General features: G+C 36.7%; 1 protein-coding gene across 12 annotated transcripts in view; it reads left to right on the top strand.

The window, feature by feature from the left end:
- Cask (calcium/calmodulin dependent serine protein kinase) overlaps positions 1-25,907 on the top strand; it is a 361,845-nt gene that overhangs the window by 313,313 nt on the left and 22,625 nt on the right. For 7 of the 12 annotated variants that reach the window (XM_045140294.1, XM_045140287.1, XM_045140286.1 and 4 more), the window contains 7 exons: positions 7,006-7,084; positions 10,497-10,582; positions 12,818-12,886; positions 15,516-15,584; positions 16,978-17,013; positions 18,868-19,064; positions 23,658-23,773. In XM_045140294.1, coding sequence (XP_044996229.1) covers positions 7,006-7,084; positions 10,497-10,582; positions 12,818-12,886; positions 15,516-15,584; positions 16,978-17,013; positions 18,868-19,064; positions 23,658-23,773 — 652 coding nt within the window. The remainder of the gene's footprint in view (positions 1-7,005; positions 7,085-10,496; positions 10,583-12,817; positions 12,887-15,515; positions 15,585-16,977; positions 17,014-18,867; positions 19,065-23,657; positions 23,774-25,907) is intronic. The other 5 variants (XM_045140293.1, XM_045140292.1, XM_045140291.1 and 2 more) reach the window with 2 other exon arrangements.

Here is a 25,907-nt window from a genome sequence, read left to right as displayed (position 1 = left end):
CTTTAAGTTTGTACAAATGAATGGACAATGAGATAGTGACAACATTGACATGGGGACCATCTCATGGGTTCCAGGTTTGGAGGAGAGATCCTACTGGAGTTGAGGGTATTCAGATGTATGCATTCTTATCTTTCTCAAAGCATAGAAAGGGGGTGTTTAGATATAGAAAACCAAAATACAGACTTCATGAATTTGACCAGCTGCCTTCCAGATTAAAGGAAGTAATACAGAGCAGTTACTTTATGGCCACAATTTCCAGATAACCTTCAGTTTAAACTTTTCTGGTTATAATTCTTAATCTATTGTCTAGTTTAGGCAGACCTTTGGCTTGAAAGCATGGGTGGCAGCAGTTTATAATGACAGTGGACCCCGTGTTGCTTATATCTCTCCTATCCCTGAAAGCTAATAATGTGATTCATTCATTTTATATATTTGTTCACCCAATTCGCAAATGTTGACATGCCTAAAATGCAAAAATCACTGCATTAGATACCTGCAATGTAGTGGCATGAGCAGAGAGGGTGTGCATCACAACCTGGCCAACATCAAGTGGACAACAGCAGGAGAGTGTGCCAAACACTGGCAAGGGAAAGCTAACTATAACACCAATAGCCCCACCCCCAACAATACACTGCCTCTAACAGGCAGCAATTCCCAAATTGCCACCTGCTGGGGATCAAGCATTCAGATCACATAAGTTTATGGGGTACATCTGAATCAAACCACCACATTCCTCCCCTGGCCCCTATAAACTGATAACCATCCATGATGTAAAAGGCAATGTAATCAGGCCAACTTTAAAAGTTCCTATAGTTTTTGTCAATCCCAATAATGTTCAAACATCCACATAGTCCACGGTCTTTAACTAAGCCATAATACCAAAAAAAGCACAAAATAAACATTCATACTGCAAAAGGTGGCATTGGGCATAGAAAAGAAATATTCAATCAATACAAGATTTGAAAAGAGCAAGGCAAAGATCACATTCTGTAGCTCCGAGTCTGATAATTCTAGTCAATGACAAGTCTTGAAGTCCAATAATTCTAACCAGTGATGAGTCTCTGGAGCTCCATTACCACCCCTCAGTCTAGGCTACTCACAGTCCTAGAAAACTTCATTCTTGCCAGCAGCTTTTCTTGGCAGCCATTTCATAATCCTGACATCTCCACTGGGTCTCCACTGAACCCCACATTTCACCCTTATGGCTCCATCAGGTCTTCATGCAGGTCATCCAACAAGCTTGCTTCACACTTTCCATGGCTGTTTACAAAAACTAAAACCTGCATTTGTTACACTCCATAGTGCCAGGTAGGCTACCAATTTGTTAATCCTGGAGGGAATAAAGCAGACTTTGAAAAACAGGACACTCCTTCAGCATTCAGGTCCCGTTAAAAGAATTTGCATTTTTCCTGTTGTCCCAATGCAGATCAGCTGGCCCATTCTCAATGGTGGTAATCTCTCAAACAATTGCAGCTGAACGGGCAGAAGTTTTGGCCCAGAGATTTCATTTCTATCTGTGCCATATCACTCTTCACACAAGTCCATTTCTATGCAATGCAACCCTACACAAATTCTCAGGACTTGAGCATAATAGCAAACCTCTCATACAAACTGTCTTTAGCCCAGTACAGATAAAGCTTTTTCTTCCCCTCATAAGGCAATCCTCACAGTCCACAGTTCTTACTGCATTCAGGTCTTTCAACTCTGACCAGAATGGTCCATCAAGTTGTACTTACAGCACTGCAAGGTATCTCTTAGGCCAAGGTTTCAAATCCTTCCATATTCCTCCCTCAAATCAGTCCCAAAAAGCCCAAAAGCCACATAGTCAGGTTTTTAATGGCAACAACCCCACCCTTAATACCAATTTTCTGTTGTAGTCAGCTTCTTTGCTGGCAGAAAACACCCAACCAAGAGCAGCTTGTAAGACGCAAGGGTTTATTTTGGCTTACATACTCAAGAGGAAGATCCATGATGACAGGGGGAAACAATAGCAGGAGCAGAGGATGGACATCACCTCCTGGCCAACATTAGGTAGACAACAGCAGCAGGAGAGTGTGCCAAACACTCTCAAGGGGAAACTGGCTATAACTCCCATAATCCAGTCCCCAATAATACACTGCCTTTAGGAGGCTAAAATTCCCAAATTGCCACCAGATGGGGACCTAGCATTTAGAGCACATAAATTTATGAGGGACACATGAATCAAACTGCTACAACTTGTCTTTTAAAAATGAATAATTGTGGAAAAAAATAACTAAATCCATGGAATGGCATTAAATATAATTATGATGGACTAGGGAGATGGCTCAGTATTTAAAGGTGCTTTCTTGTAAAAAGGCTACCAGTTGAGGTTCAATTCCCTAGCCACCTGCATAAAGTTGGACAGACATCTGTTTACAGCATCAAGAAAGCCTGGCTTACACATGCATACACACATGCATGTATAGGCATACACATACTCAAGTAAATTAATACCTTCTCAACCTTTTGGAGAAAATCAAATGTATGGAGCATTAAATTATATTTAAAAACAGTATTTTAGGGCTGGAGAGATGGCTTAGCAGTTAAGCGCTTGCCTGTGAAGCCAAAGGACCCCGGTTCAAGGCTCGGTTCCCCAGGTCCCACGTTAGCCAGATGCACAAGGGGGCGCACGTGTCTGGAGTTCGATTGCAGTGGCTGGAAGCCCTGGCTCACCCATTCTCTCTCTCTCCCTCAATCTGTCTTTCTCTCTGTCTGTCACTCTCAAATAAATAAATAAAAAATGAACAAAAATATTTTTTAAAAAAAAAAACAGTATTTGAGGGCTGGAGGGATGGCTTCGCAGTTAAGACATTTGCCTGCAAAGTCAATCCCCCAGGACCCATGTTAGCCAGATGCACAAGGGGGCGCACGTGTCTGGAGTTCATTTGCGGTGGCTGGAGGTCCTGGTGTGTTTGCTCATGCTCGCTCTCTCCCTCTCTTCCTCTTTCTTTGTCAAATAAATAAAATATTTTTTTAAAACAGTATTTGAGACACTAGATATCAAGCCACAAATAGTGATGGCTTAGCAGTTAAGGTGCGAAAAATTGAGGCAGGACAGGCAGACTCCCTGGGTAGAGATGATAATAGTGTCCTTCAAAAACAAAGTAAAAGTAATTTGGTAGCACACTAAAGCTAAAATAATTCAACAAACGTACATTGTAAGAAATATTGACACAAAATCTTTCAGGCAGAAGGAAACTAAGAAGAGATGGAAATATAGATCTACTGAAATGGTGACTGTGGGTAAATTTATAAGTGATTTTTCTTATCACTTAAATCTCTTTCAAAGATATTTAGCAGTTTAAACACAAATAGCAATATACTTTGGGATTTAAGCATATATAAATTATATGACACTAGTAGCACAAAGGTCAGGTAGATAGAAATGGAAATATACTATTTTTTGTTTTTATAACATTTTAATTGATAATTTTCATATATGTACATGATGTATTTTGATTATAAGCCATTCCTACCACTTTATTTGTCCATCTCTCTCATACCCCATCCACTAAACCCCTTCTTTTGAACTAGTTCCAGTTTATTTATTAAGTAGAACCTTTGCTTGGACACATCATGTATTAATGGAAATATACTATTAATGAAGTTTGCATATATGAAGTGGTGTAGTATCACCTAAAGGTAAACTATAATGTTAAAGATATATGCTATAAAGCTAATGCAACCACTAAAATAATTAAATGAATAGTTAGAGCTGGGCTGGAGAAATGGCTTAGCAGTTAAGGCGCTTGCCTGGGAAACCTAAGGACCCCGGTTAGATTCCCCGGTACCCACATATGCCATATGCACAAGGTGACACATGGGTCTGGAATTCATTTGAAGTGCCTGGGGGCACTAGTGTATCCATATTCTCATTCTCTCTCTCAAATAAATAAAAAATAATTTTTAAAGTTGTAGCTAATGAGACAATACAGAGAATACATGGACCAAAAATAAAAGAACACAGAAAAAGAAGTTAAAAGGAAAAATAGAATGAGTAGAACATAAAGAAGTCAAATAATAAGATACGTATGTATCACCCTGTATAAACATACTAAGTATTTTTTAATATTCTTATTTATTTGAGAGAGAAAATGAGTATGGATGCACCAGGGCCTCTTGTCACTGCAAACAAACTCCAGATGCATGCACCACTTTCTGCATCTGGCTTTACATGGGTACTGCATAATCGAACCTAGACCAGTAGGCTTTGAAAGCAAATGCATTTAACTCCTGAGCTATCTCTCCAGAGCAATTATGTTAAACATTAATAGTCTAAATTCCCCAATTAAAAATCAGAAGTTTTCAAATTTGATTTTTTAAAAAAGCAAGATACAAGTAATAACTTCCTGCATGAAATATACTTTATGCACAAAGAAAAATCCTTACAAAATAAAGAATAGAAAAAATATACCATGACAACATGATTCAGAAGGAGGCTAAAGTGTGGCTGTGTTTATCAAAGTATATTTTCAATAAAATTAGGCTAGAAATTAAAAATAGAAAGAAGCCAAGCATGGTGGTGCACACTAGTCATCCCATTTGTTATGAGGCTGTGAATTTAAGGCTAGCCTGAAATACACAATAAAACTCTATCTCAAGAATAAATAAATAACATTAAGATAAAAATCACAGAAAGTCCCAAATATTTGAAAACTAACACAACTTTAGATAACCCATGGATATAAGAAAAAATAAAAGGTATTTTATAATGAATAAAAATGAACCACACTGTATCAGAATTTGTGGTATGCCACTGAAGCTGTACTGAAATAGAATTATGGAGGGTGGGTGGGTGGGGGTGTGGCTGGCCGTGTGTGATTGAAAAAACAAATGTCTCAGGCCAAGTGTGGTAGTGCACATCTTTAATTCCAGCACTTGGGAGGCAGTAGTAGGAAGATTGCCATGAGTTCAAGACCAACCTTAAACTACATAGTGAATTCCAGTTCAGCATGTGCTACAGTGAGACCCTTCTTCAAAAAAACAAAAAAGAAAAAAAATTAACATCAAAAAGCAAATGTCTGAAATCAGTTACTTCAGGTCCTACCTTACAAATCAGAACAAAAATGAATAAGTTAAACCCAAAATGAGTATAAGAAAAGAAATAATAAAGATCAAAGTGAAATCCAATGAAAGTTTTAGATATAGCTCAGTGTGTAAAGCACTAACCTATTTGTGGGAGGCCCTGTGTGCAATTTTTAATGCCAGAAAAACCTAAATAAAGCAGAAATCAAAGAAACATAAATTCAACAAGAGTATCAATAAAACAAAGAAAAGAAGAATATGTGAATAAATTCAACAATGTGGATAAAATGAAAAAAAGATCCTTGAAGGACAGAAGCTACCAAAGAACAAACTGGGTTACCTTAAAAAATGAAAATAAAATTTGCATTTTAAAAGCATCCATCAAGGGATCAGAAGTATAGTACTTGCCTAGTGTGTGAGACTACAGATTCTATTACCAACACAGAGAAAATTTAAAAAGATCCTCTCTCTCACTCTCTGTTTCAGACACACACACACACAAAACCTCAAGGCCAAGGTCAAAAAGGTAGCTTTAGTGTTGATTTCTACAAAATGTATGACAAACAAATAATGGCAATTCTTTTCCTAAAACATTGAAAAGGAAAGAATTTTCCCAGCTCATTCTATAAAGCAAGCATTACCCTGATACCAAAACCAGATGATAATATTACAAGGAAAATAATTACATGTTGATATCACTCATGAATATAGATACGAAACTTCTAAATACAATTTCAGAAATTTATTAACAGAATATGAAAATATTAATAGGTGCTAACTTTAGCGACCCATATGCTTAAAGGATAATACAGAAGAATATTAGCATGGCCTCTTGATAAGGAGAATACACAAATACATGAGTGTCCCACAGTTTTGTTGTTGTTGTTGTTGGTTTTAGCTTTGAGGTAGCTGGGCAGTTTTTTTTGTTGTTGTTTTGTTTTCTTTTCTTTTCTTTCCTCTTATTTTTGAGAGGGGAAGTTACTGTTTTTTGAATATTTTTTTATTTATGTATGAGAGAGAGAGAGAGAGAAAATATGGGTGCTCCAAGGCTGCCAGCCACTACAAATGAACTCCATATTCATGTGTTGCCATGTGCATCTGGCTTACATGGGTACTGGGAAATTAACCTAGGTTCAATATGAAAAAATAATGATACATTATGAGCAGGTGGGAATTAACCCAGGAATGCATTTTTTTACTTACAATAGCCAAAAGTGGAAGCAGTGCAGTATATGGATGGGTAAAGAAATTGGTTTGTCCATACAATGGAATACTACTTAGCAAAAACAAAGAACTAACTACTGATACATGCAACAACATGATAAAAATCTCAAAACAATTATCATTGAAAGAATGCAACAAAATAGTATACAATACATAGTTCCATTTATATATCATACATAGTAATCTATATCCAGGCAAAGCTTCATCAGTGGTTGCATGGAGTGAGAAAGGGAGAGCATAAAGAAATGGAAGTAGATTACTAACAGGCATGAGGAAAACTTTCAGGGGTTGGGGAGAGACATGGCCACTATCTTGGTTGTAGTCATGGATGCATACATGTATACATATTTTATACTTACCAACTTGTTCATTTTCATTATGTGTGCATCATTTATACAGGAACAAAACTCTTCTTTGGGGGAAGAACATGAGGAATGTGCTGCATACCCCAAGGGGGAAAATTCTTTAAATAATTATCAATATAGAAAGCAATCATATTGTCATTAAAGTACTACATTAAATGTATCCATACTATTATTACAGCAATCAAAATAGCAGAACATAGCATTTCTACTATGGATCAATTTGTGTGTCCAGACTAATAGCAAATGTTTATTTCTACATTCTGTCACATTTTCCTAAGTCTTCTAATGAAAATTACTTGCAGCAAAATCACAAATAAAACAAATTCTGTCTCAGTAATTCTACTCTTACTTAACTTTTTTTTTTTAACAGGGAATCACTTTGAAAATGAATGAGCTAAATCACTGTATTGTTGCGAGAATTATGCATGGGGGTATGATTCATAGGCAAGGTAAGTTTCATCTGGAATTCCTTCTTTGCCTTGCTTAACTTTTTTCCTATACCTACTGAAGGGAGTGTTTTATGTTTTTATTTTTTTTATTTATTTGAGAAAGAGACAAGTAAATGATAGATGGATACATGGATGGCTGATAGAGAATGGACAAGCCAGGGCTTCTAGCCACTGCAAATGAATTCCAAATGCATATGCCACCTTGTGCATCTGGCTTATGTGAATACTGGGGAATCAAACCTAGGTCCTTAGGCTTCACAGCCAAGCACCCTAATCACTATTCAATTTCTCCAGCCTGTGTGTTTTCTTATGGTGGTTGGTTGGTTTGTTTGAGGTAGAGTCTCCCTCTAGCCCAGGCTGACCTGGAATTTACTGTGTAGTTTCAGGCTGCCCTCAAACTTACAGCAATCCTCCTATCTCTGCCTTCCAAATGCTGGCCACCACACCCAGCTACAAGTGTTTTTTAAAGATCCACATAAAAGATCTCTTTGTCTTTGAGTTTCAGTCATGGTTGGCCTCCTATTGTATCTATGCTATACTGAGGTTATAAGCCTAAACCTCCTGTGTGCATTCTAACACTGAGCTCTAATTAACAGCACTCTTTTACTTTTTATTTTGAGACAGTCTCACTAAGTTACCGAGGCTAGCCTGGTATTTGTGTTCTTCCTGGCTCAGATTTCTGAATAGCTAGGATTACAAGGTCTAAACCACGAGGTCCTGTTTATTAGTTCTTATTCATCTGCACATGCTACAGAATGTAGATATGAAGAGAAAATGTTTTAAGAGTTCTTTAGAGGGCTTGAGAGATGGCTTGGCGGTTAAGATGCCTGCAAAACCTAAAGAACCAGGTTCAGTTCCCCAGTAACCATGTAAGCCAGATGCACAAGATGGTGCATCGTCTGGAGTTCATTTGCAGTGGCTAGAGGCCTTGGCATGACCATTCTTTCTATCTGTTCTTTCTTTGTCTCTCTCTTTTTCTCTCAAAATAAATAAATAATTTTGTTTTAAAAAAGGTTCTGATGGCCTGGAGTATTTCTGGATTGAAATTATATCATGGCTTGTTAGAGACCATAGGAGACAAAACAAAGGACCCCAGGATGTAGGGAAGACATTTATTATGCATTATAAGATATGTGTATATATATAATTAAAAAATAATTTAATCATTGGTTGTACCTCTCTTATTTTACCACTTAATGTTTTATCATTAATTATTTGAGACTAATACCCTAATTTGTGGAAAAACATATCTCATTCCTCAATTAAAAAGTGATTCTTAAACTGTTGTTTAACTATAAATATATATGTATATTGTCATATATGTACATATACATATAATCTTACTTATAAATAACCTATATTCCTATCTTCATATCTACATTTGGTAGCATGTCTTCATGATACCCTCTCTTCATAGTTATTCTGTAACATGTGCAGATGAATAACAACAACAGACCAGGTTGTCAAGGCTCAGGATCTACCCAGGCATTACTTCTCTGGTATGCAGTCTTCCCATGAGCTCTCCACCTTTAGTTGATCACCACTCTGGATCTAGTTTCAAAGGTCTAAAGTGTGGAAGGGAAAATGCAATGAAAATTACAGGTACATGTTAGAAGTATAAATATGCTGATTGATTTCTTTTATTTTTATTATGAATGCATAGTTCAGTGATCGGCACTATGCCCATAACCCACCTATAATTGTTGTTAACTTATGGCAACACTACTTTCTTCTATATATATAAATCCTACATTTTTAGCCCCATAGATTATTTTTATATATTCCTAGGCCTTTTATTTCTTGTTTTAATTATTCATTTATTTATTTATTTGCAAGTATAGAGAGATAGAAGAGAGACAGACAGAGAAAATGGGTACACCATGGCCTCCAGCCTCTGCAAATAAACTCTAGATACATGTGCCGCTATGTGCATCTGGCTTTTTACATGGGTACTGGGAATAGAACCTGGGTCATTAGGCTTTGCAGGCAAGTGCCTTAACCACTGACCTATATTTCTAACCTGGGCCTGTTATTTTTATGCATATTATATGCTTCTAAAAGATACTGTGAGCATTTCATCATGAAGCCAGGTAAGTATGTAAATGTGGGTATAAGTTACAAATAGGGAAGCAAAATTGTAAATAACACTCTTAAGCTTTAGTTCTCAGTTACTTTTTCCAATTGAAGTATTAACGGATGTTAAAGTGCTACCAAATTATTATAAAAAGATTAAATTAGGCCAGATGTAGTGGTACACATTTGTAATCCCAGCACTCAAAAAGCTAAGGCAGGAAGATGGTGAATCCAAGGTCAGCCTGAGTTTAAAAAAACAAAAGAAAAGAAAAGAAAAAAAAAACAGACTAGACTCTGTCCCAAAATATTTTTAAAAAACTGTTTAAAGTATGTGACAATTCTTATAAAATTGATGTTTGTCTCATATTTAGTAGGTTAGTAATAGAAGCAAGATGCTTACTTACTGTCTTAGAGCAGTTCTAAGCCTTCTACAGGTATTAAGTTCATCTAGTCCACAAAGTAATCCTGTGAGTTGAATATTATTTTCATCTTTGCTTAGCAAAAAAAAAAAAAAAAAAAAAAATTGAAACCTCAGCTATGTCAGTAATTTACCCCAGATCTTAAAACTGTTAAATGAGGGGCTAGAGAAATGGCTTCACAGTTAAGGGTCTTGCTTGCAAAGCTAAAGGACCCACATTCAGTTCCCCAGTACCCACATAAAGCTAGATGCACAAGGTGGCACATGATGTGGAGATCATTTTTAGTGGCTAGAGGCCCTGGCATGTCCATTCTCTCCCTCCCCCTCCTTCCCCCTCACTCAAATTTAACTAAATTAATTAATTATTTAAAAAAAACTAGTAAATGAGCCCAGGATTTGAATCTAGAAAGTCTAGATCTAGAAGCCATACTTTCAAACTATCATATACTCTGCCTGTCTCAGAAAAATGAACAAATTTCCTTGGCCATCTAACAAATCTTTGTCTTCTACAAGTAGATGTACTGTTCCCATGATGTTGGTACATGAGTTAAATAATTATTCTGCAGCCAAACTTGTACCCATTTGTGAAATGCTGTCTTTCAACATATATATAACTACTTAAAAAATTTTATTTATTTGTTTTCAATCAAGAGAGGGCAAGAGACAGGGAAAAATGGTCCTACCAGGGCCTCTAGCCCATGGAAATGAACTCCAGATGTATGCACCACCACTGCACATCAGGCTTTATGTAGGTACTGGGGAATCGAACCCAGGCCACAGGCTTTTCAAGAAAACCCTTTAACCACTGAGAAATCACCCCAGCCCTCGATGTATGACTTATTTTTATTTCATTGCTGCCTTTGACATTATTATGAAAGCATATTTCATTTTATATCTATAATTTTTAAAAATTTTTCCTAGGTACACTTCATGTTGGTGATGAAATTCGAGAAATCAATGGCATCAGCGTGGCTAACCAAACTGTGGAACAACTGCAAAAAATGCTTGTGAGAAAACAAAAGTTTTCCTTTTTCTAAGTATAACTTAAAGTTCATTAGCTTGTCTTTAACACACAAATAGTCATGATCAGATTAATTCTCATATCATCATTTATATGGTTAACCTTATTACACAATATTTATAAAAACTGAAAAAAGGGGAAATGTTTGAATGCAGCAGTTTGCAATATTTTGCCTGCCTTTAGCACTGTGGGCCCCATGTGTTTCTTTTTGTTTCTTTTTTATTATTATTAAGAATATACTTTGTATGGATACATCATGGGGTTGTAGGTTACGCATTGTGGGAGCAGCAGTCAGTTATTGGGGGGAGGCAATGCCTCTGAGTATGATGTCCCAACCTGTGGCCCTTATAATGTTTCTAACTCTTCTTCCACAAAATTTCCTGAGCCATGGTGGGTATGTTTTAAAACTGCTTCAATGTTAAGCTATTGGGAGCTTCTAGATTTCTGCTTTGGTGTGTGTTGAGTATCTTCAGTGTCTTTCTCTGTCACCCTGGTGCAGATTGTCAGGCTCACCATGCAGGCAGCACTCTTGTTCATGTCACCAAATCCTCTGTGGTTTTACCTGGGCCTTGGCTGACGTGTGGAGGGTAGTTTATCTCCTCAGGTCTCGCCACCTTCTAAAAAAGAACAGATTCTCCAACAGAGAATGAAGTCAGCATAGTTAAATGGGATAAGCATTGTTAATTTAGAAAGGTTTTGATGGATATAGCCTCTCTTTTGGCCAACGACTAGTGGGAGCTTGTCATTGGAGAGCATATCTTTGGTCACAGTGGGATTCTGGCCTGGTTCCCACTTCCAGCTGTAAGTTCCTTTCCACCAAGCAGATCTCTGAGCTAATTAGAAAGCCATTGGTTACCCACCAAGGCTGCGTGCCACCATTATACTGGTGTATAAGGCTGGTCAGGCTGGTTGCTTTTGAGTAGCTGTGATCCCTGCTTGCTCCCGCCATTGTTGGCCACTGTCTCCACTAGCTCATGTAGTGCTTTCCAGCACTAAATGGGCTAACAGTCTGAGGACTGGCTCCCTTCTGGATTCCAGCCAGGTCACTCAGTGTTCTGTGTCAGGTCTTCAACAATAAGGTCTTACCTTTTACCTCAGGCGGGTAATCGAGTGTTTTGACTGAAATATGTCTTGTCTGGGAGACTTGGTAGGGCTTTCTGATCAACAGCTCAATGTGGATAGCAACTGATTTCTGATACTGGGGGTTACAGGCCAGAACCAAATATTTTAATGTTAAGCTTCACCCCACCCTCTCCATTTGTTTCTTTTTTTTTTTTTTTTTCGAGGTAGGGTCTCACTCTAGCCCAGGCTGACCTGGAATTCACTAAGGAGTCTCAGGGTGGCCTCGAACTCATGGCAATCCTACGTCTGCCTCCCGAGTCCTGGGATTAAAGGTGTGCACCACCACACCTGGCTCTCCATTTGTTTCTTGTCAAACAATATTTAAAGAAAAGTTTTTCCAGTATGTACTCATGTAACTAGTTTCTCACTAACATCAGGTCTCCTGACATAGCAATGTCAGAACCTTGTTTCCTGCTTAGCTGAGTCACAGGCAGCTGCATGAATCTCTTTGCAATACAAGTGGGAGGAAAGTCACTGTAGACCAGGCCATTTTTGATCTTAACTTATCAAAATCTGTGTGAAACTTGGGCTTTTAGTTAAAAAGAAGCAGCTGCAGAATGGCAATCTCTCTCTCTCTCTCAGCCCTTGGTCAGAGCAGGCAGAGGGAGATAGCTTGCACCTCTGCTTCCTCTTTGCAGAGCAGTACATAGCTTCTCTTGTAATGGCTATCTGTCAGGCATGAAGTAAGCACCACAGAGTGACTACAATAAAAGAGAATGCCAAACTTAAAGTGAAGAACAAGTTTTATTAACACCATCAAAAAGTAGCATACTAAATGGGATTTTTTAATGTAATTGCTTAGTCTATTGTCTAGTTCAGTTTATAATCACTTCTGTAAGGCATGTCATTTTAGAGTACCTGTATTCATGTCTACAAAAAGGTAGAGGTATGTGAGACCATTCATTGCTAGATACAAGGCAATCAGCCTTGGCTTCTGGTAATCTGAGCAGTTTTTTTCCCCGATAATTCAGTTTCATTTTAGGGCTGTGTGCTGTCAGGTGGTATGCCCTCATTGTACCCATATGCTTTAAGTGTTTTATTATCTGTTTTTATGTGCAACATCTGTTAGTATGAGAACTCTTCCTTTTCTCTCCTCCAGAGGGAAATGCGGGGGAGTATTACCTTCAAGATTGTGCCAAGCTATCGCACCCAGTCTTCGTCCTGTGAGGTAATGACTCTAACAAGCCAACCCCACCTCTAAATTCTTAACTAACTGTCTGCTGATGGCTGAATGTTTTTGCTTTCTGGGAAATTGTTTCTGCCTGTGCTGTTAGATCACTGCACACCAATTTTACAACAAAGATAACGGAACAGAGGAGGTCCCACCCACCTACTCAGCCCCGTTTCCATGCAGATCTTCTCAGCACTTGAACTTTTTTGCAGGCTGAAATCAACATAAGCCAAATGTAGAGAAACTACAATGATATGAGTCTACCTAAAGAAAAAAATGGAGTCTCTGAGGCAAAAAAAAAAAGAAAGAACATAGTTGCAGTAATATTTCCAGGAAGTACATTCACTTCCCTTGTTAAGAAATCAAGATACTTCTTCTTTCCAATAATCTGAGAAGTCATCAATTTCTGTTGTGATACAGCTATTCAAATTATTGTGACAGGTCTCAGATGAACATTAAGTACCTGATGAATTGATAACTGACTTTACTACAGGGATGTAGACTCTTTCAACCTTTTATAAAATTGTATATATTTAGAATGTTAAGTGACACATAAACAAGTAAGTTTTGTAGAATAAGACAACCCCAAAATGTCTTTCTTAAAATGGGCTTATCCTATAGAAAATGGAGCTATTCTAACCTGTATCTTTCAGTTTTATGTTGGTTACTATAGTAAAAAAAAAATATTATTACTCTATATTTGGAAAAACTTTCATAAGAAGTATCCATCCTTCTGATCAGAGCACATTCAACTTGAGTATTATTTATTGAAACTTGTTCTTCCCTGTGTATCTACCACATATGTGTTCATTAACATGAATTGCAAGAGCTGCAGTTGTAGCTTAGTAATCAACTTCTTGCCTATCATGCACAAGCCCTGGATTTTATCCCCGTTGTTGCAAATCAATAAGTAAATACGAAGAACACATCTTTTAATATTACTTTTTAAGGTCTGACATGTAACTTATTGGGTTTGCACTTAAGAAAATTTGAAGGAGAAATTATACATTCCCAGTCTCTACTGATGCTGTATATTTCCCAAGAAAAAGATCAGAGGCTTCATATTTTTCTAAGCCTATTCAAGACATGTATAAGAACTTGTAGTTTTTTCAAGTAACTTTCTGGCGAGCTTTGGCAATTGAAGTATCCCTTATATTAGGCCTTGAGCTCCTCTTGGTGGCATTTTATGGAACTTCAATTAACTATATAAGGTATAGAAATCACAGAAATGCTTCAGCTCCAGAAATGAGGTCATAAAAATGTGTTATCTAGAGCACAAACCCTACAGGGAAAGAGAGAATAGAACATAAACATTTTATGTAAATAACTTAAATATTCTAAAATAAAAGCTGTTCCCCATACTATTTCTCATCTATTGAGGAAAATGAGTCAATACATCTGATTTTTGGCTAACTAGAAGATACTGTTAGTTATTAGCAGTAGTTTGTTTTGTTTCTTGAAGTGGTTGAACAAGTTTTAGGGAAAGACCGCTATCGTGCATATAAATTCTCTACTCTTGAGTAAGGACAAGACTCTTTTCAACTTTTATCCTCTTGAATAGTAGAAAAAAATAATGATAATCCCCTCCAAGCCCAACACACACACAGAAAAACACATCTTTTTGCCCCTCTGGTACTCATGTAGCATTCAAACCTGTGGCTAAACTCTTCGAGCTAGGGTAAGACTTCCCAAAGAAAGGATCTCGTGTGCCTTCCCCTGGCTCTGGCCCTACTGACTGGAGTCTTTAAGGATGGCACTTGGAGATCAATCTGCTGAGTAGTGTTTGAGAATGCTCTTCTAAGGGATCCCATTTCCTTTAAAGCTGACAACTTTCAGACATTTTCACTCAATCTTATAGATTATATATATGTATGTATCTTTTGAGCAGAAATTATATTGCAAAGGCTTAAAAAAATCTCTACCAAACCAAAAATCATCAAAGCTGAATTGGACACTAAAGGAGTGGATCCTGGAAAATATTTTAAATTTGTTGAACAGCAGATGTCTAGGAGTGTGGCTCTAAGTAGAACACTATGACTTGTGGGAGTTTGGCCACAAGTATGATATTGTTATAGGCTTGGTATTATTGTCTGAGTCAACCTGATAAAGTGATACAAAGAAAGAGAGTTATTCCCTGGGACATATGTTATCTTTTATCCTCATTGGTAATATTTATTTTAGATTCTAAGGTGATTGCAACATATCAGTCTTTCTCTTTGGTTCATTTCTTTCCAAATGATGTTACCTAAAATCATTAACTACTTTTCAAACTATTCTTTATATAAAACTAGACAATTTAGATCTTTAGCATAATAACTTTATAATATTTTATCATCATAAGATACTTGATAGGATTTTAATATCACATCACTCTTCTGGGATTTAGTTAATAAAGAAAAAATATAGAATGTGAGAGACAGGAAATAAATGATTACAGAAGTATGAAAAAATTTTGCAGTTTGAGTGTTGACATTCATTAAATTCATACAAGTGAGTCAGTATGGCACCTTTATAGCACTAACCTCAAAGGAAATGCTTGTCAGACTGTGGTTGTAACTGTTGATGTAAATATCTCTGTATTTCTGTGCTGGTGTTTTGTGTTAATGAACCTTGTGTCTTATTTCAGAGAGATTCCCCCTCCACTTCCAGGCAGTCCCCTGCTAATGGTCATAGCAGCACTAACAATTCTGTTTCGGTAAGAACCTGAGCTCCACACGGCAAAGTGTGACAATTTTGTTGGTGCTCACCTGCCATGAGTGTTTAGTTACATGTGTTCAGTGGAAATACTGTCTTCTACAGATATACAGGGTGACTAAATCTGCAATGCAGTTTATAATTTTAGACAGTCTTTTTAAACATCTCCTTCTCCTTAAAAATCCCATGCATTAGTTACACTTGAAGAAATGTAGTTCAAGACTGCTGTGGTCATTCTAAACATATCTCTCTGCCACCTTACCAGTATGTATGGCTGAACTTCCACATAGAAATCTACTTAAATTTCGAAATTTTAAAAATTTTAGAAATGATAAAGAAATGTAAGGATTTTGCAGAGTAGGCAGTTGGGTAATCTTGGGCTTGGTAGTTTTCCATTCTGAGGGATATCAGCAACATGTTGTAGTTTCCGCTATCTAAGTTTACGAATTGGTGTGCCCTCTGTTATTGTGATACGTGCACATAATTTGTGAATTATAAGCCTTGCCTGGATATGAAAAGCAAAAGGAACTGGCTTCAAACTGCACTTAAGCCACGCTGGTATCACATCTTTAACACAAAGTACTTTATATATGACTTGACTTGAACTTGAAAAGTTTCCATTTTTCAGAACTTTCCATTTTTGGATTATAGAAAGAATTTTTTAATCAAACAAGCACTTAAAGGTGCAGGTTTGCAATCTTTTGGGATAACCAAATCTTCTCTAAGTCATTGATGCTGCTGTTTATAACCCAGTTGCAATTATCCAAAGCCCTAAGAAGGCAGCAGTATTGCTTTTTTCTTACTTTTAATTCACCCTATAAAATTTATCAACCTTTTTATTAAATAAAATTATAAACCATTTAAAATCAACTCATAGAATGATGGTCTATGTATACAAGAGAAATTCTGCAAGAAGATTGCACATAACTTTATTTCCAACTTTAAAATAGGTTATCAAAGGAACTTATTTGTAACTGTTAGCATGTAATGTTTTTAAGATGATAAAAAACCCACATAACCATTGAATTTTTCAAAATCTAAATGGTTGCAGTAACTTGGTTTAAAAGGGCAACAGCTCTTTTTCGTTCTGGGGTTTTTGCTGTTTCACCTGCAGTGGCTTTTGTGTTGAAGATGTCGAGTTGTTTCCTAAGAATACATTTTCTCTCTGCTTCAACTTACCTGCTTTCTTCAGCTTGCTGCTAAGTGGCCGGGGTTTGATTTTTTTTTTTTTTTTTGATAACTCAACATTTCTGAGAAATGGAATAATGTATATTATCTCTTTACAACTTAAATCTGGTTCACTTTTTAACCATATTGTAACAGAACACACAAAATACTTTGTATTCTTGACAAGTAAATGAAAATTTTTCTCCTGGGTTGGCTTTATTCTACAGGACTTGCCATCAACTACCCAACCAAAAGGACGACAGGTGAATAGATATCCTCTATAGAAACTTCTCTAAACTGAGCTGCTAATAGCCAATTCTTTATTAACCCTTTCCATCCCATAATGTCTGCATTTTGGCCCATAACATTTGAGCATTGAAAGCTTGTACCATTTCATTTTAACACATTACACATGACTAATTCTCTATAAAGACTTTCCCCCCTCACATCTTTGTAGCTGTGATGGTTATTGTAATTTCAACCTGATAATGTGTGTTGATGGTAAAGGATATAGCCTTTGAGGGTCTTACAGAATTGCCTCTAGAAGATGAAAGAATTTTAGAGTTATAAAATTCATAGAATTCTAAAAAGTAATTCCTGATAAACATTTTTAGGGCAATTTTCAAAAAATCAAAAGCCAAATTAAAATTAAATTTATATTTGCATGACTATATTTACAGTGAAAAAAACATAACTAACCTGGCTTTCTATCCTGACACACTTGTATTTATTCAAATATGAGAAGTGCTGTCTATAACGCCAGCACTGGTAACTGTCAAATTACTATACTTTTAAAGTATGAATTTCAAGTACAAATGTGGGGACTTGTTCTTTTTACCCACTTTATTACTGAAAATAAAATAGAAAGATCACACAGTGGTTCTAAAGCATTCAGGTTGGTTTTACAGTGACTTAAACATTAATATTCAGATTTAATTTCAAAAGATAGAATTTTATGGATTTTTTTCTTGAAATATATCAAAAACAAATCTGATTTTAAGTTAAAAAATGGTATAAATTATCATTTGGTAGAATATGCCCACAGTTTAGTCTTCATACTGCATAATTGAGACAACATTGGATATAGTACATTACTGTAAATCATTTAGAAATCCAATCATTCATAAAACACTGCCATGTGACAACTCCTATGTATAATGTACTTCTTAAATTTGCGCCATAAAACTCAGAGCCTTAAACCACACATGCCTTCAAGTCCTGTGCTCATTTTGAGTACTATATTAATTCAAATTAATTTCTATTCTCAGAAGATTCACACACAAAAACAAATCCTAAAATCCTTTTTTTTAATTATTTATTTATTTATTTGAGAGAGACAGACACAGAGAGAAAGACAAATAGAGGGAGACAGAGAGTGGGTGCGCCAGGGCTTCCAGTCTCTGCAAACGAACTCCAGACGCGTGCACCCCCTGTGCATCTGGCTAACGTGGGTCCTGGGGAACCGAGCCTCGAACCGGGGTCCTTAGGCTTCACAGGCGAGCGCTTAACCGCTAAGCCATCTCTCCAGCCCCTAAAATCCTTTTTAAAGCAATAAAGCTATTTTGAAAAGTTTTTAAAAATATTTTTGACATCTAACTATCTACAGTGTGTAAACACACTGCCAGTTATCATGAAGGCATTTTACATAAATATATATCAGCCCAGATTTCTTGCTAGGTTTATATTGCATCTACTTCAGGGCTACCCTGACTGGTAGTCTTCATGACTTAAGGGCTACCACATGCTCATGACAATTTATTCATAACATCATTATAGCTCATGCAAGTTTTAAAAATGGTAAACATACTTCTCTATGATGATAGACCTATCCTATCATTCTCAAAATTGAATTTGTTTTTACTTTTATTAAACAAGTATTTTAAGTGCTCCTTCTAAATAAAAACAACAGAGTTTTGAACCTGTACACATCAAAGGTAGAGAACACTGTTTCTAGTGGCAGAGTTTTTTTTTGTGTCGTATTTCCATGCATTGTTTACACTTTCACTACTTGATGTCCTGTTTGTATTGTAAATGTTGGTGTTTGGTTATTAGATTAGAGCTCACTGTTTTCCTTCATGTCACTGTGGCCTCCGTCCTTACAAATTCCTGTTTTATAGATCTATGTAAGAGCACAATTTGAATATGATCCAGCCAAGGATGACCTCATCCCCTGCAAAGAAGCTGGCATTCGATTCAGAGTTGGTGACATTATCCAGATTATTAGTAAGGATGACCACAACTGGTGGCAGGGTAAACTGGAAAACTCCAAAAATGGAACTGCAGGTCTCATTCCTTCTCCTGAACTCCAGGAATGGTATGTCTTTATAGTTTTGTAATGAAACAAAGCCCTCCTTTCCAGTTTTTAATTTCATATTGTTGCATATTACACAACCTGTATGATACATTCTTTCCTTTACTAGCTGAACAAAATCAAATCGGTCATCAAACAATTCTGAATCGTCAGCATCCGGTAGGATGCTAGTTAGATCTGCATTGTATGTAAGGACAGTCTGGAGAGAAATTGAGTGACTAGCCTGAGATCACTTAGGCAAAGTCCTTAACTCCTTAAAAGTTATTGTGATCCTTTCTTCCAAATCTAATTTTTCCTGTCCATTGGGAGAAAAGGTGTGAGAAACTTTGTTATTTGCCTTGCCAGTCCTTTTAAAAATGTCTTCTCCATTCAGAAGTAGATGTTTTTCCTGGCATTCCCTGGGTTTTATTTACAGGAGAAAAGAGAGAGAATGAGCAAAGAAGAGGAGAAGTTTAAGAGTATATATTTGGTCATGTCTGTTGCTGGCATCATTGTAATAATTTGCATAATTGGATAATTGGATTATTTTTAATGTGTATAGTCTTTTTTACTACTTGGCCAGTATCAGAAATCTAGTACTAAAAGATAACTTGATATCCAAGTTTTGTCTACCACTGCCCACCCCACTTCCAAAAACTAATTAAACTTGGGCTGGAGGGATGGCTTAGCAATTAAGACCTGCAAAGCTAAAGGACCCAGGTTCAATTCCCCAGGACTCACGTTAGCCAAATGCCCAAGGGAGCACTTGCGTCTGGAGTTCCTTTGTAGTTGCTGGAGACCCTGGCATGCCCATTCTCTCCCTCCCTCTTTCTCTGTCAAATAAATAAATACTTAAAATATTTTTAAAAATACTACTTGAACTTAGTAAAGAGAGACCAAAAACACCAAGTACATAGACATTTCTAACTCCTTTTTCATTACATATTTCTCACTATTTAAGAGTTTCTTCAGTTAACCTTTTTTGCTTTGCTTGCCTCTTTCAGCTATCTCATGCTTCCCAAAAATATTTTTAAATTTAGAGTGTCAGAGTGGATGAGGACCTAAGATGCTATTATGTACACATAGGGAAATATGGGCTCAAACAGAAACAGCAGCCTGCTATCTGGCATTGTCTTTCAGTTTAGCCTAAGCAGAAAAAAAGTGATTTCTAGGTCATTTTAATGCTGCTGCTGTTAGACTCTGAATAATAGTTATATTTTTAAAATGTCTTATTGAGATATGCCATGTATTATGAGCATTTATTAGAACTAGTTGTATGGATAGGCTTCTTGCCTACCATGCAGGAAGCCCTTTGTTTGATCCTGGGTTTGAGCCCCTGCACCTTATAATACAGGCATGGTAGCACACACCTGTCATCTCAGGACTCAGGTCAAGGAGGCAGAAGAATAAAAAGTTCAAGGTTATCCTTGGTAATGGAAGGAGTTTGAGAGCAGCCTGAGATGAGCCGGGGGGGGGGGGGAGTGAAAGAAGCAAGGATGTGGGTCCTAGACTTTTTCTCCCTAGTGAGATCACTTATATAAATCATGAACTCTTAGTCTTCTAGAGAGGTCCCAAGAAGTGGCACTGGGAAAAGTAGACCTGCTTTCTATCTCCCATGCTGGAGAACTAGATTATTTAGATCAATATTCCTGTTGAAACAAATACACTGCAGAAAATATGGTTTTGAAATAGTCTTATGAGCACTGAATGTTCAAAAGGGAGGTCAGCAAGCAATTTCTCTATGAAAATTATCAGAGTGATACAGAGAATGCCAAGTTGGCCCATTTTACCTGGCAAGCATTTACTATTACACCAGAGAGCAACAACCTAAGGCCTAGGGCTGGAGAGATTGCTCAATGGATAAAGCACTGGCCATGCAAGGATGAGTATTTGAGTTCAGATCCCTACATAAATCCAAATACTGTACCAGGCATCTGTCATCCCAGTGTATGTATGGTAAGAAGGGAGACAGAGACAGGAGAATCTGCCAGAAGCTAATGGACCAGCTAGCTTGGCAAATGGGGTCAGTGAACAGGAGACCACACTCAGGGAGATGGAAGGTCAAAACCAGCACCTAAGAGTTGTCCTCTGTTATCCACATGCACACTGTAACATGTGTACCCACAGGCACACATACCAAAAAGACGACCACCTCAGGTCTCAACAAGATGGCAGAATCTGTTAGGACTATAAAAATTGGTACCCTCAAGAAATGGACAAACAGGCCAAGGCATGATGGCACATCATGGAGGATTGCCAGCATGAGTTATAGAGTGAGACAAAAAAAAAAAAAATCAGACTCTCCTAAAACTACAGGTTTAATCAACTGGTTTCTACAACAAATAAATTATAATGGGAATATAAGAGGAAATCTATAGATTTAAAAGATTTAACACTATTAAAAGAGAGAATTAGATATTCTTGAATTTGTTCCAAAATAATGGAAAGGTGAGAAAGGTATAAATAAAATAAGTACTGAGTAATAATTGTTGAAGCTGTGTTGTAGATATCTAGGATTCATACATTATCTTCTTGTATGTTTGAAATTTTCATTATTATAAAGTGTCGTATGGGCTTAGCAGTTAAGGCATTTGCCTGCAAAGCCAAAGGACCTCCGTTAAATTCCCCAGGACCCACATAAGCCAGATGCACAATGTGACACATGTGTCTGGAGTTCATTTGCAGTGGCTGTAGGCCCTGGCCCACTAATTCATTCTCTCTCTCTCTCTTCCCCCTCCCCCTCCCTCTTTCTTACTCTCTCAAATAAATTTTTAAAAATTTTAAATAAGGTGTCTTTTTTTTTTCTTTTTTGAGGTAGGGTCTCACTCTAGCCCAGGCTGATCTGGAACTCACTTTGTAGTCTCAGGATAGCCTTGAACTCATGGCAATCCTCCTACCTCTGCCTCCCGAGTGCTGGGATTAAAGGCATGTGCCACCATGCCTGGCTTCAAGTGTCTTCTTAAATACCATTTTATAAAACTTTTTTGTTTATATCAAAAATCAGAGAACAAGGTGTAACAAAGATATTGAAGACATTTACAGAATAATTTTTAATTTACCGAAACAGGGCTAGAAATAGAACTCATTAATAGAGCACTTGCCTCACATATGTGTGTGAGACTTAATGTTCAATACCCAATATTGGAAAAAAAAGGCTTTGAATTAGATGTGGTCCATACACATACCTACCTATAAGCCCAACAATTGGAAGGAAAATCAAATGCTGAAGGCAAACCTGGGCTATGTAAAAATCCTATCTCAAATTTTTAAAAATGTACTAAGACATTAAAGAAAACAGAAACATATTATGTTTGGAGACTAGAAGACTCCATTATAGAGACTTTTTCTCCCTTCTTGCCTTAGGCATACTAGGATGACTGTATTCCTCAATATTCTTCCTATAGTAATTTTAATGATGAAATCCCAACTATTTTGAAATTGACAAGCTAACTTTAAAGTATTCATAGAAATGCACAATTTTAGGAGTATCCAAGATGCTTTTGAAGATTAAAGCAAGAGTTCTTACTCAACCAGAAACCAAGACTTACCAAAGGTATAATAATTGAGATAATAAGGTATGGATTTAGAAATGCTCAAATAGACCAATTGAAGAGAATGAACTCTGAACTACTCCTATACATAAATTAGTGCTTTAGATTTAACAGAAATAGTACTGTATAACGGTGATGAATGGTCTTGCTTTTCAGTATGTCCTTCTCAGACAATTGTGTATCCATTACAGTGACAAAAGAACAAAGACTAGGCTCCTGCTTCATACCATAGGCTAAAATCATTTCCAGTACAACAAAAACCAAAATATGAAAGAAAAAACTATAAACTCTGTGAAAGTGATATTAAAGAATATCTCCAAAGACTAGGAAGAATTTAAGATACTAAAAATGCCACTAAAGAAAATATTGACTACAGTTTTCTGATTTGATTGCAACAGAATTAATACCATTCTTTTCCTATCTTAAGCCATGCAGTAAATAGTACCATTTGTTTAATACCCACTGGATGTCTGGCACTTGTCAGGACATAAACATTTTTATTCTAGTCTTTTTGAACAACCACCCAAGAAGCTCCAAGAGATTCAATACCTAGTAGATACCAGACTTTCCACACTCTTCCAGTTTCTACAAATTGCTTAAAAATCTCAATGCTTCAGTCCATTCATCTGTATGCAATTTGTGATACAATTTGGTGTATCATTAAGATTAAGTAGGTTAATACATGGAACATTCCTAGAAACTACCTAATATCAAGTACTCAATACCAGCTAATGAGTAACAAAGCCAGGATGCAAACTGGTCTGTCTTATACTCCTGTGATCATTCTACTGAATCTCACAACCCACATTTTGTGACTTCTAAATCTTATCGGTTTGTATATATTCAAGGAACAAGCAATTTTAACATAGGCCTCTGATTTGAAAACATTTCTAGGAAATTGCCATGAAAACCAAAGAACAGCCTTTATCTGAGTGACTTGAAAGGTTGTGATGAGTATATTCATGTTGTCTCATATAGTTATCAAATAAAAAAAAATTGTTCTTTTATCAACATAAAACCATGTGTTAACTTTTTGGATTTCCTCCCCCGCTTCTTTGTGTACTAGGCGAGTAGCTTGCATTGCTATGGAGAAGACCAAACAAGAGCAGCAGGCCAGCTGTACTTGGTTTGGCAAGAAAAAGAAGCAGTACAAAGATAAATATTTGGCAAAGCACAATGCAGGTAGGGAAAAGTCCATCGGTTTCTGAGGCTGGGTTAAACATCACCAAGACATACATACATGTAACATTTCTATTTGGTTGTAAGAGTGCCCTGTCCAGAACATTCTACCATATGAGATGTTCACTAACAAGCAAAACCTCTAAAAAGCCCCTGCCTCCAACTAATATTCTGCAGATATTCTGCAGAGCTGTACTTTATAGGAAAAATTTCTGCTTGGAAATAATATTCTCTGTAATGAAAGGAACTCATCATGTTAAGTACTCCCCTAAACAATGAGAGCTTGATAGCAGTTAAGGTAATTGCCTACAAAGCCTAACAACCTGGATTTGATTCCCCAGTGCCCAGGTAAAGCCAGTGGCACATGCATCTGGAGTTCATTTGCAGCCACTGAAGGCCCTGACACCTATGCATATTCATTTCTCTCTCTCTCTCTCCCCCCCTCCCTCTCTCTCTCTCTCTCCTTGCAAATAAATAAAAATATAAAAAAAAAAGAAATGAGAACTGAAAAGTATATTGAAGCCACAGGATTCTTTCTTCCATGACTGGTATTGACCTTGAACACATAAACCCTCCCCCCTTAGTATCTTCTTGGCCCTTAGATGTGGCCTCATGATTTGTATCTTAAGTCCAACAAATTAACCACTCAGCCATTCTGGTTCCTCTCATGACTTATATCTAAGGGCAAAGGTACACAGAAGACTTGAGCTGGAAAGGATTATGTATCTGGTTTGAAAGGGCATGGATAACATGGAAAATAACCAGATTTAGTAATTAAGTTTACGTAACTATTTGTCTTCTCTCATGGTACTTCCAAGTTCCTAAAAGCCCAAAGACATTACTTAGGCCTTCCCTTCATAATACATTTGTCTGTTTGCAAGCTTGCCTTCAACTGAATCACAGGTTCACTTGTTTCGTGAAAACTGAAGTCCATACCAAAAGAGCATAACTCGGTACTGCAATACAAATTCCCATAAGACTCACAGGATGTACTTGAAGTTCAAAGAAAATACATGGTGACATACTTAATTTAAATGACTTCTTAATGTGGCTCCTTTGTGGTTTTTTGTTTGTTTTTTGGGGTTTCGAGGTAGGGTCGTACTCTAGCCCAGGCTGACCTGGAATTCACTATGTAGTCTCTGGGTGGCCTCGAACTCACTGTGATCCTCCTACATCTGCCTCCCAAGTGCTGGGATTAAAGGCGTGCACCACTACATCCGGCTGTGACTCCGTTTGTAAGGAACTTTTTCTGAAGAATTAACACTCTGGATATTGGCAATAGATTTAGTTACTAAGGCTTCATAAATGACTCAAAAGAATCAAATGTGACCCCAAAAAGTCAAGTGAATACAATAATGCAGTACATACCCAATTGACCAGTGTAATGTTCCGAAAAATATTAAATGCTTTTTTATGTTTGGAATAGTATAGCACATGTTAGTATTCATTGAAAAATTATTTAGGACCTGTAAATTCTCATTTCTTAATCAGAAATTTAATGTAAGGATTTTTGAAGTACTCTAAAATGTGGAGTGAATGTGAATGTCCACATGGGTTGTTTATTTTAAATGGTTCAGTTAAATGAAGAATTATCCCCTTTGCATTAATTACTGCATGTACATTTGTAGTCCCAATTAAATGTAGAATTTAGTCCTGATTTATTATACTGCTAGCACTAACCTTATAATGGCTTTTTGTTTGTTTTATAAACGAAGAAATATTAAAGCAGACTAGATAAACAGAACCTAGCACTGTTAATTATAAATGTTCATGTAGTACTATTTGAAAGACTACACTGCAATATCAGCAGAATGTTGCTTAACCCAACATGTCAGTAGTTATTGCCAAGTTTTAGTTACCTTCATTTTTATCTGCCTCTAATAACCTAACACAGTCTAATCAGCTAACATGAAGATATGTTGACTTTAGCTAAATATATATAATTCATCTGCTAGGAATGGAGCTCAGAAGCACTTGTCTAGCATGTGCAAAGTCCCTGCATCAATGTAAGAATGAAAATTGTCTATCGAACTTAATTGTAATTTTCAGTGTTAAACAGCATAGTATGATTAGAGGCATTTTTTTTTCTATTTAAACCTAGAAAAGCAAAGAAATGGCTGGTTAAATTTGTCAATAT

Source organism: Jaculus jaculus, chromosome X (genome assembly GCF_020740685.1).
Source record: "Jaculus jaculus isolate mJacJac1 chromosome X, mJacJac1.mat.Y.cur, whole genome shotgun sequence".
NCBI classification, from domain to species: Eukaryota; Metazoa; Chordata; class Mammalia; order Rodentia; family Dipodidae; genus Jaculus; species Jaculus jaculus.
Note: the sequence above shows the minus strand (reverse complement) of the source record. Positions and strands in the feature narration are given on the sequence as shown.